The sequence below is a fragment of the Acomys minous genome (genome assembly GCF_964271855.1).
Source record: "Acomys minous genome assembly, chromosome: 12".
Classification (NCBI taxonomy): Eukaryota; Metazoa; Chordata; class Mammalia; order Rodentia; family Muridae; genus Acomys; species Acomys minous.
Window position 1 is genome coordinate 67680836 of NC_140493.1, and position 12013 is coordinate 67692848.

Sequence of the window (12013 nt, forward strand, 5' to 3'; positions counted from 1 at the left end):
CTAACAGGCTGCTTTCCTATAAAGGATTTTTTTTTTTGTCTTTCTCTTGCACTGGAGCCAAGAAGGGATGGGGGGTGGGGGGAGCTGGAGAGATGGCTCAGAGGTTATGAGCACCGTCTGCTCTTCCAAAGGTCCTGAGTTCAATTCCCAGCAACCACATGGTGGCTCACAACCATCTGTAATGAAATACAGTTCCTCCTTATGCCTTATGTGGGCAGAATACTGTATAAATAATAAATAAATCTTAAAAATAAATAAATAAATAAAAAAAGAAGGGATCGGGGCTCTGAGGTCAGCTCAGTGACAGTACCAGCGGGGACAGAAACAGGCAGGCTTCTTGCCTTGGAGGACTGTTTTACAAGGCACAGCTTTTCCTTCTCAAAGTACACTGTCTCAAACATACAAGAAATCCTTGTTTTAAGCATCCCTGTGCTCCTCCTCATGGCTAGTCCTACCCTCTGAGGACCCTGTGTGGCCCTGGAGTGTCCAGGGGATTAAGCTCTCCAGCCTCAATCTTTTAATCTGGGGCTGTGGCAGCTGCAGATCTGTGTTTGTGGGGGAGTGGCCACCATTTCCTGATGTTGAATCCTCATCATATGGAAGGAAAAGAAAGCACACTGAAGGAAGCGTGAGTGCGTGGCAGCAGGTGGCATCAGTCCTGAGGGAATCACGTGCCTCAGTGATGTGACTCATTGTGACCATAATGAGTCATTAGCCTTCCCACCTTCCCGAGCCACTGCAGAGGCAGCCAAGCAGGCTGCGATCTGGGGAGCAGCCACCCCCTTCGGCCTCACCTGCCCTGCCTGCAGAGCTCAGCACAGGGAGCAGGTTCTCCTGAGAGCCTGAGACCAGAGCTCAGCAGTTATCACTAGAGGGACGGCTGGGGGAAGCCCAAACATCACACCCATCGCTGGGCTCGCACCACGGCTTCTCAATTCCTTCTGGGAAATTCAAAGTGCCAAGCTGTGTCTGGGGAGGGCGGAATCCCTCTCGCCGTGACAGGCCTCAGGGACCTGTGAGGCCAGGTGCTCTTGGCCTAGTTCCATACCCGCCCTCGTCAGTGATTGCCACAGTCCCCTGCCCCGTTTCCCACTGCAGAGATGAAAACGCGATTGTGTGCAGCGTGGAGGCTAAATGAGGAGAACAGAGAACTGTTACCTGACAGGGCTCACGGATGGGCTTCTTGGGGTCCAAAAACACATTAAAATCATGTACGACTTTTAATGTAAATTTCCATTAAGTGTGACAATGCTTAAGTGCCCCCTGCCCAGGATAAGGTATCAACTTCTTTTTTTTTTTTTTTTTTTGGTTTTCGAGTCAGGGTCTCTGTGTAGCCTTGGCTGTCCTGGACTCGCTCTGTAGACCAGGCTGGCCTCAAACTCACAGCGATTTGCCTGCCTCTGCCTCCCGAGTGCTGGGATTAAAGGCGTGCGCCACCACGCCCGGCCTGGATAAGGTATCAACTTCTAAGTGAGGGCCCAGACTCCAAAAAAATTAAAAATCTTTGTTCTGGTTCGTTAATTAATTAATTAATTAATGTTGCCCACCATGGTACATGTCTTTAACCCCAGCATTCAAGAGGCCAAGGCAGGCAAAATCTCTGATTCTAGGCCAGCCTGGTTCTACATAGTGAGCTCCAAGGTCAGTCAGGGCTAAGTAGTAAGAACCTGTCTCCAGCTGGGTGTGGTGGCACATGTGTTTAATGCTGGCACTTGGAAGGCAGAGGCAGGTGGATCTTTGTGAGATCCAGGCTAGTCTGGTCTACAAAATGAGTCCCAGACAGCCAAGGCTCTGTTATACCCTGTCTCAAAAAATAAAAACAAACAAAAAACACCACCACCAACCCCCCCCACCCCCGCAAAAGAACTTATCTCAAGAAAAAATTAAAAAAAACAACAACACCACTTATTTAACTCGCAGAACTCAGACTCAGACCTGGCAGTAGTAAACATCTTTACCTGCTGAGCCCAGGCTCTGAGACTTCTGAGTTGAGCAGAAACTCAAATTTATGTTTCTAACTTATTCTGAATTTCCTCCCTGGAGAAAGCCTTTTGTAGACAGACTGAACAGTGTACTGTGAAGCCCTACTCCCCAGGAACAAGTCCAGAAAGACCTGTGTGACCGCCTCATGTCCAAAGACACCAGGCAACTCCAGGTCCTCACTATCCACAACCTGCCCCAGAGCACTACACAACTGTAGAGGCTGTAGGTAAGCACAGGACTGACGCGCCGGTTTGTACGGCCATCCCCTGCAAAATCTGAGCTCTGGGCATTCAGCCATGGAGGCTTCAGGGTCCCCTGTCTCAGTGAATCCTGGCAGCATGTGGATATACCATAAAATCAAAGCCCTGACATCATTTGGCTTAATTCATATGAGAAAAACATGTACTAGTTAATAAATCTCAACATAGGAAGGCTTAGAAAAATAAATTTTAACAGAAGTAGGAAAAATTGGAAAAAAGGACAAAAAGCCTTTAATCCCAGCACTTGGGACACAGAGGCAGGCAGAATTCTGTGAGTTCAAGGCCAGCCTGGTCTACACAGCAAGTCCAGGACAGCCAAGGCTAACACAAAGAGACCCTGTCTTAAAAAACAAAAACAAAAACAAAAAGGGATAAAAACAGAGATGGGGAGGGCAGGGTAGGGGAGACAGAGAGAGAGAGAGAGAGACAGAGAAGGGGAGACAGAAAGGGGGAGGGAGGGAGAGAGAGTGTGTGTATGTGACAGGGGGAGGGAGGGAGGGAGGAGGACTTAACAAGTATGACCTTCTCGCTGCCTCTTTGTCTTCTGGGGTCTTAGAGTTTGGTCAGATGATCCCAGAGGTCCTTCTCCATTGTGGTCCATCCCAGCACACTGACAGGAAAGCTCACAGATGGCAGAAGCATGGCTCAATTTAATGCTAGCATCTTGCTGTGAACACTCACTGAACGCTGATACTGTCCTTCCAAGGAAAGTTGAGGACCATGGGCCAGACCAGCCTGAAGGGTCCTCAGCCCAGTAAAAGCTATGGAGCTTAGCAAACGCTATCTGGAGCTGGAGAACATAGTGCTGATGGAGCCTGTCAGCCTTGGTCTCAGCCCACCCCACACGGACTTAACCATTCCAAGGGATCATTTAGAGTGGAGACACTCACTGGGTCAGAGCTGGTGGCACTGGCCTCTAATCTCTGCTACACAGAAGGAGGGTTCAAAGTTTGCCCGGAGAACAAAGACGGAAGAGTTCTGGAAGTCAGGTATACGGCTACTATGTTGCTGACAGGGAGGTTAGTGATGGCATTCCTATTTAGCAATTTGACACTTTTCAATCAAAGGTGCAGATAACCTTTGACCCAGCAACCCCTCTTCTGGGATTTTTCCTACTGATCTAAGTGCATAATTGGTTACAATAGTAAAGACATAGAAACCACCTATGTGTCCATCAGCAGGAGTCAGGCTAAATAAATATGATTTGTGGTGTGGCTGCTCATGCCTGTAAGTCTAGTACTTAGGAGGCAGAGGCAGAACAGCTGACATAAGTTCAGAACCAGCCTGGGCTACATAGTGAGTTTGCATGTGAGTTGTCTCAAAGTTAAGAGGGTGCAATGGGCAAACGTCACATATTCTTGTTAGGCGGCAGGCTCTTGTGTAGCCTACCTGTCCCTGGTCCTCCTGCTTGTACCTACCAAGTGCCCAGATTACAGGCGGTGCCACAGTGTTTAGCTCACATCTTTATCAGGATTAAAAACAATAACAATGGGCGGGAGGGATGGATCAGCCATTAAAGGCTAGGACAACCAAGCCAATGACATAAGCCCTCTAGCTGGGTACATACACACACGCGCTGAGGTGCCCTGTGGGATGTGGTGAGCAGTGCCGGAAAAGGAGTAAGGTAATGGAAGTGTTCCTTTCATATAGTGTTCATTTTAGAAGCAGATAAATATATTACTAGTTCAGGATAATAATAATTGAGTGGCGCTGCTCCATGGTCTGCGTCTCCCCTGGAGCTCACTGCTAACCGAGCTGCACTGGAGGGAGTGAGGCCCAGCTGGGCGGGTGGTGCAATGCAGAGTCTCGGTCCTCGGTTACTGCACAAGAAACAGCCTTCTAGGGAGACAGCTTCCGTGAGACAGCTCAAGTAATTTGGGGGTGGGAGGGAGACAGTAAGGCCTATTGAAACTTTTAGGGAGTGGGTGGAGGCTTTTGGGGTGAGTGTATATCAGTGGCCAGGGCCAAGGTGCCAGGAATGCCTCATTTGCATGAAGAGGAATTCCAAGTGCTTGTTGGACATGACCTTATAAGGAGAAAGGAAGTTTAACCTGTAAGCTGGCTGCCAGGCTCCATGACCACTTGAAGGGTGGCAGAGGGAGGCCCAAGCCAGGAGCCAACAGTTCTACTCCTGCTAGTCTCAAGATAAAATTGTTGGGGTTTGGACACACCTTGACCTTCCTCTTGCTCCAGGCTGGCTCCCCTGGTTGAATGGCTCCCCCAGCTCCAAGAATAGGTGAGCACCAAGGTTCCCAGCATGAGGTGATGCTGGAGACCCTCTCTTGTCTGGGAGAGAATCAAGCCCAGGACGGTCGCTCTGTCCTTAGTACCCACTCTTTCACAGCTCCTGCAGCGAACTGGGTCTTGCACGTGGTTTGCTTCCTCATGCTGAGCCAGCACCCGCTGCTTACGGCAGCAGCAGGACCATAGAAGCAACTCTAAGTGCTATGACAAGCCTGGGTCTTAGGAGCATCACAAAACTGACGCTATGGCAGTGGCTAGGAAAGGCCTCAGAAAGAAGGACGGTGCCAGGACAGCCCGTCAGCCCACCTTGTGTCTCAGATGCATGTTCATTCGTATTTACATCTCCGCTCAGCAGTTAAAAGTCCTGGCAACTGTGGAACTTACTAAATGGCTTTCAGGACTACCCAGCTGGGCTAGGACAGGGGTGGGACGCATGCATGGCAGGAAGCTGGCCTGAGGTTCCGAAAGGCGAGGATGGGAGGAAGGCAAGCTGGCACACCACCCCTGGCCATCTGTGTGCTGGGGAAGTTGGGTTGTGGTTCCCACAGAGAACCCGTGGGAGGAAAACGGGGGCTGAGCAGTCATTACAGGTGTGGGGGCAAAACTCAAGAGCAGAGTTTTGGGGCTCCTGGCTCAGGCCTGTGAATAGTGGGGCTCTTCACTATGGAACTTCAGGACTGCCAGGAGGAGCAGAAAGGCCTCCCCTAGCACCAGCTCCTTACACCCCTGCCCACTTCTGCCCTGGGTTGGTAATGGCTGCCTGCACTCACAGTTGGGACGCGTTTCCTCACAGCTTGCAAGGTGATACTGACTTCACACCAACTTTGGGGCACTCCGCTTTGCTCAACTCCCAAAGATAAGAAAGCAATACTCCCCCACAGATCTGGATGGGGAGGAGAAATGACTGGTCTGATTTTCTGGAACCAAGGGGAGGGAAGTGAGAACCATGTCACAGGTGCTCACCTCCTTTGCCCTGAAGGGACACTGTGCCTTCCCAGGGAGCCAGGCAAGAGACAGCCCCTTCCTCTGCACACGGGCTGAGCACTTTCACCCTGTGACAAGAGACCCACTACTTCCTAGGGTCTCTGGTTGCCATGGGCCCTGTCAGATGACCGTAGCTATGACTCTACAAAGGCTACTCCTCTACAATGTCCCAATTCCTCTAGACTCCACTCTGGGGTAGCCCTCACAGGTACATCAAACAATCTCTGCGTAGCACAGACTTTGGACCAAGACAGCCGTGGGTTCAAACACTGGCCCCCGAGCTGCTGCGTATCTCAGCTTTTCCTTTTTAGGAAATCATTTTGTTGAGGGAAATTTCAAGCATACACAAAAATAAGGAGGATGCTATAACAAAGACCATTGCCCAATGTAAATAGTTAAAGGTCTCAGCCAAATTTTGTTTCAGCTAAACCCCATGTAACCAATTTTTTTCCTATCTCTGAATTACTTTTTTTTTTCCTTTGAGACAAGGTTTCTCTGTGTAGCCTTGGCTGTCCTGGACTCCCTCTGTAGGGAGCTGGCCTCTGTAGGCTGGCCTCGAACTCACAGCGATCCACCTGCCTCTACTCTCGAGTGCTGGAATTAAAGGCATGTGCCACCACCGCCTGGCTGAATTACTTTTTTTTTTTTTTTTTTTTTGGTTTTTCGAGACAGGGTTTCTCTGTGTAGCCTTGACTGTCCTGGACTCACTTTGTAGACCAGGTTGGCCTCGAACTCACAGCAATCTGCCTGCCTCTGCCTCCCGAGTGCTGGGATTAAAGGCGTGCGCCACCACGCCTGGCCTGAATTACTTTTATATTTTATTTGCTTGTTTGTTTGTTTTGAGACAGGGTTTCTCTTTGCCCTGGCTGTCCTGGAACTCACTCTGTAGATCAGGCTGGTCTCAAACTCAGTGGTCGGCCTGCCTCCCTGAGTGCTGGGATTAAAGGCGTGCCACCACACAGCTTTATCTTTGGGTTATTTGAGGTAATGTGTAGACTCTTGACCCACAGACATATACCGTTATTGAACCTTCAGTAATTAATTACTTCTTTCCTTTCTTTTTGGAGCCAAGGTCTTGGTATATCACTCTGGCTAAGCCAGAACTTATATCAACCAGGATGGCCTCAAACTCGCAGCATCCTGGACGGAATCCTGGGGTATGTCTGAGGAGGGTTTCCAGAGATGGTTGGAGAACAAGGCGGATCACTGGATACCCCGTTACATGCTTTACCCGCGTGGCTCTTTTGGGTTTTATCCCCAGAGGTAACTTAACCACCCACTCGTAGCCCTGAGTAGCTTTTCCCGTGCCGAAGTCTACCTTCCGGGGGTAGGCGGCTCAGAGCTGAAATGGAGCAACTGGCTATGGGTTGCAAGACAAGCATGCAAACCTTGGCCTGTCTGACTCCAAAGACTCAGCAACAGACCGAACGTCATGCCCTTGGCTATGCCCTAGCACAGGGGGAGAGAACCCAGCTGCCTTCCTGCCTGCTCAGAGCTGAGAAGCACTCCCTGACTTATTCATTCCTGGGTGGGGAGCATCTAGATAGTGTGGGACTAAGCTGTTCACTGGCCGCAGGCGGGAAGGAATCCCTTTCGCTGAAGGGTCAGGCTAGACCGCCTGCAGTCGGAATCACAGCGTGTGCAGAAGCATCTCAGCCCAGGCGGGATGAGCCTCCTGCAGCACCTGCTGCTCCCCAGCTTATTAGTATCTCCCTGCCAGTCCCCGAAGGAGCTCACTGCAGGGGCCACCTAACTGGCTAATGAAAGCTGCTTAGCAACAGGGAGCTGGTTAATAAAGCCCCATGTTATTCCCAGTTCCAGGCTCCACCCCCACCTCCCATTACAGCTCAGCCTCAGCCTCATGGAACCCTCAGGTTGGTCCTGGAAAGCTGATGACTGAGGAGACAGGGCTGGCCCGGCCCCACCCACAATGCCTAGCAGCTGCTGATGGTGTGAGAACTGCTCTTTACAGACAGACTCCTCTCAGTCACCAAGGTTAAGATCCACAGGGATAAACAAACAAACAAAAACAAAAACAAAAACTCCCACAGGGATGAGGGTGTAGCTCTGTGGTAGATGCTTGCCTAGCCTGCCTCAGGATCAAGGTTCAATCTCCAGCACAGAAACACATACACTCCAAAACAAACAAACAAAACCCCAGAACCAACCAATCCTAGGGCCAGGCATGGTGGTGCAGGCCTTTTATCCCAGGTCTTAGGAGGCAAACAGGAGGCAGATTTCTGAGTTCAAGGTTAGCCTAGTCTATATGTTGAGTTTCAGGCCAGTCACGGGTACTCAGTGAGGCTTGTTTCAAAAACCAAACAAAACCCACACAATCCTAGTTACCAACTAGAATGGCACTGAGGCAGGAGGTCAGCCTCAGAGAAACACAGCTTTGTGGGTTGATGCCTCAATTACCTCAAAACAGCTGATGACAAGAGACTAATGCTGTATGCGCACAGGCATTGTTAGTTCAGATGCAAGGTTCAGGGCACAACCTGAGAGAATCTGCTGTTCAGTGCTGACCCTGGGTGCTCTGTGGCTAGGACATGTTAAGAGCATCTTCTTCCACCACAGGAGGAGGTGGCAGCAGATACCAGTCAATGGGGAGGTGGAAGACATGTTGACAAAGCCATAGACGAAACACATTGTTAATGTGATTCAACTAGAGAGAGAGACTGGACCCAGAGTCTCAGACATAGAAGTATTCTACTCTGAGATCCAGCCCAGTAGTAAACCTTTTTTTGTTTGTTTGTTTTTCGAGCAGGATTTCTCTGTGTAGCCTTGGCTGTCCTGGATTTGCTTTGTAGACCAGGCTGCCCACCCCCTCATATTCATGAACACACACACAAACACCACACCAAATCAAACAAACAAAAAACATAAAGGGGAGAGGGAGCCCAGATTGGAGAGGGGAGCCCAGATTGGAGCTGAGGAAAAGGCTCTATCTGGGGTTTGCTGGCCCCCCCAACCTAGCTTAATCCATAAACTCCAGGTGCCAGTGAAGAGACCTCGTCCCCACAGACAAGGTAGATAGCCTCTGAGAATGGCATCTGAGGTGGATCCTGGCCTCCACATGTACCCACACCTACAAATAACCACACCCACAAACACACTAACACACACACAAAGCCCCAGATACTTCTTGGAGGCCGGGAGAAGCCCGTGCCAGAATTCCTGTGGCAACTCAATCTGGCTGACACTTGACGTGGAGCAAGTGCTAGTGGGTGGGTCACTTTGCCCCTGACACTGCTGCCTCACTTCTAAGCAGCTTCTCTCGCAAACGGTTGTCTGATCCCCGTGGCATCTCTGTTTGCAGCAGTGGCTCTTAGGAACCCTGGAGGACCAGCAGACCAGGGTTCCCCCTGCTCCTGGACTCGGTTTAAAACTCTGGAAACTCAAAGGCTTTCTTTTGTCTACTACAGGAACTGAAATGGTTCAAAGGAAAACCATTCTTGCTGAGTGTGATCTTCTGGCTTATGGAAGAGCTCAGCGCTTTAGACGGCCTGAGGCCCAGAGCTGCCAGAGGGCTGGGGATCCCAGGCCAGCTGCAGGAAAGCTGGCAGCCTGAATGTGAGCGAGTCAGTGCTCTCCTCCTGCTGGCCTTCATCCAGCCCCTCTTCCCTCCATTCTCCCCTGGCTACCCACACGGCACCCATGCACAAGCTGTTCGCACTATGTGGTAGCTACCTACAGCGTGTGCTTTGACAAAGCCTAGCGCGGAGCCAGAATTCTAATATGTTTCTAGGCTAATAATCACGGCACTGGGAGCCTTTTCTTCTCTAGAGTATGGATTCCACGGAGAAGGGATAAGAGCAGGCTGTAGACGGATGAATCAGGGCGCCATAGGAAAGAGGCAGGGGAGCTCACCCAAAAGGGAGACAATGGCACTGCAAAGACGCTGAAAGTATGAGGCGAGACCACTGCTCTGATTTTAAAAGAGCACATCTGGGTGATAAGAGACAGTCCAAGATGGGCACGGCATGGTGGTGGACGGAAGTGTGTTCAAGGCCAGCCATGGACAGATAGAGGAGGGGACGGAGAGGGAGAGGGGAGGGGGGAAGGGGAAGAGGAAGAGAGAATGAGAGCATCACTACTTTTCTTTCTTTTTCTTTTTTCTTTGGTTTTTTGAAACAGGGTTTCTCTGTGTAGCCTTGGCTGTCCTGGGTTTACTTTGTAGACCAGGCTGGCCTCAAACTCAGAGATCTGCCTGCCTCTGCCTCCCAAGTGCTGGGATTAAAGGCGTGCGCCACCACCACCTGGCTAGAACACTACTTTTCAAAGCCCTGTGTCACAGCCTCTGCTTACTGGCTGCCTCTCCCAACCACTCCCTATAACTGTTTTACTTTCCTCCATAGACCTTGTTACTTGCTGGGCGGTGGTGGCGCACGCCTTTAATCCCAGCACTTGGGAGGCAGAGGCAGGTGGATCGCTCTGAGTTGAGACTGGCCTGGTCTACAAAGTGAGTCTAGGACAGTCAAGGCTACACAGAGAAACCATGTCTCGAAAAACAAAAAGCAAAAAACAAAACAAAACAAAAACAAAGATCTTGTTACTATGTATTATCAAATGATACATCTTTTTGTCATGATTTTTTTTTCCTTCTGTCTGTCTGCCTCTCAACAGAATGTGTGTTTCCGGGGCAGAGGCTGCTTATCTTGTCCCTGCCATTCTGCTGCCCTGAGGATACTGTCTGGGGTGTCGCTGGACCCAGGGGAGAGGCAGCTCTGTCTCTCTGTTGCCAAAAGCCAGCCCACACAGTGGAAAGAGAGAGCAGAGCCCAACCACTGTCCCCTGTACCCCACACATGTGCCATAGTGCACGCATGTACATATGCAGACCACACGAAATAAATGTAATGTAAAAAAAAACAAACAAACCACAAAACAAAACAGACCCTCTCTTTGGAGTGTGTGGTTGGCACTCGCTAGGCTCTGGTACCCTCCTCACCTTAGGGGATGTTAAAGGATGGCCAAGTTTCTGGAAAGCAAAGGAAAACCTTGCGTAGAGCTAAGCTTTTTTCTGCGTTACAGATGCCACCCCGTCATGCATTTTAAAAGCGCACACACAGCCGGGTGGTGGTGGCGCACGCCTTTAATCCCAGCACTCGGGAGGCAGAGGCAAGCGGATCGCTGTGAGTTTGAGGCCAGCCTGGTCTACAAAGTGAGTCCAGGATGGCCAAGGCTACACAGAGAAACCCTGTCTCGAAAAACCAAAAAAATAAAAAAATTAAAATAAAAAAATTAAAAAAATTAAAAAAATAAAAGCGCACACACGGAGGCTCTGGCCGGTCCTCCTCCTGCGTTCGTGCTCTTTTGCTTCTAACCCATTGTATGGGGAATCAGGAGAATGGAACAACTAGAAAAACATGGCAGCCAAAACGCACTGAAAAACGTCCCCACAGTACCAACCCTTCCCCAGAGGGCATAAGGACAGAGAAGATGGGTAGCTCCGAAATCCAAAGCACTCAGGGCGAGGTTCTCAAAGTGTGTCCCTGGACAGTACTCCAGCCTCCTCCCTGAACATGGCAGAAATCCAGCTGCAGGCTGCTCCGGACCTACCAGAACCGCCAATGCGTTGGGGAAGACAGGCGTGTTCTGTTCTGTGGCGTTGAGTCTTGGACCTGGGGCCTCAGACATGCCAGGCAAGTGCTCGGCCACTGGGCTGTGTCCCTTGGCCTCTTTTTACTTTTTCAAAAAATTAAATTTTATTTTATGTGTATGGGTGTTTTGTCTGTATATGTGTCTATATGCCATTGACTGCAGTTCTAGAGGAGGCCAGAAGAGGGCGCTGGCTCTCTTGGGATTGTTGTGAGCCACCATGCAGGTGCAGGGATCAAATCTGGGTCCTCTGGAAGAGAAGCCAGGATTTTTTTTTTTTAATTAATTTTTAAAAATTTTTGGGCAGGGCTTCTCTGTGTCACCCTGGCTGTCCTGGAACTCACTTGAACGCCTCTGCCTCCTGAGTGCTGGACTAAAGGCAAATGCCATCACTGCCTGGAGAAGCCAGGATTCTTAACTGCTGAGCCATCTCTTTAGCCACCCTTTTCATTTGTCGTTTTGAGATAAGCTCTACGTTGCCCAGGCTGGCACAACTAAGATACTCCACAGCTAAGAGAAGCCTTGAACTTTTCGCCCTCCAAATAGCTGGGATCACAGGCTTGGGACACCAGGCATGACGCAGCTATGAATGTTTTTTTTTTTTAACATACTTTCAGGTGAATTATGGTAACTCTTGTCCTAAGACACTAAAACACACAAATTCTTGCGACCTGAAGACTCTGCTTGAGCAGGTCTGGGATGGGGCTCAACTACACCTCAAAGGTGATTGAATTGATTGAGACTTGTGTTCATATCTGAGAGTTACTAACCCAGAGGACCTTCCCGGGTCCCTGTAAGGCGCTCACTCACCACACAGAGCAATGACGTGGCTGCTGTCTTCATGCACAAACTTCCTGGTCACCGCGTCCTCCATGACCTGCTTTACCTGGGGACAAATGGACATCTTCAGTATTTGAATTTATTTTTTATCAAACTCAGGGG

At 50.0% G+C, this 12013-nt stretch overlaps 1 protein-coding gene across 4 annotated transcripts in view; it reads right to left on the reverse strand.

The window, feature by feature from the left end:
* Positions 1 to 12013, reverse strand: part of SGSM2 (small G protein signaling modulator 2) — a gene marked incomplete at its 3' end in the record, with an annotated part of 45681 nt that overhangs the window by 27189 nt on the left and 6479 nt on the right. For all 4 annotated transcript variants that reach the window (XM_084802754.1, XM_084802756.1, XM_084802755.1 and 1 more), the window contains exon 2: positions 11882 to 11957. In XM_084802754.1, the coding sequence (XP_084658880.1) occupies positions 11882 to 11957 (76 nt within the window). The remainder of the gene's footprint in view (positions 1 to 11881; positions 11958 to 12013) is intronic.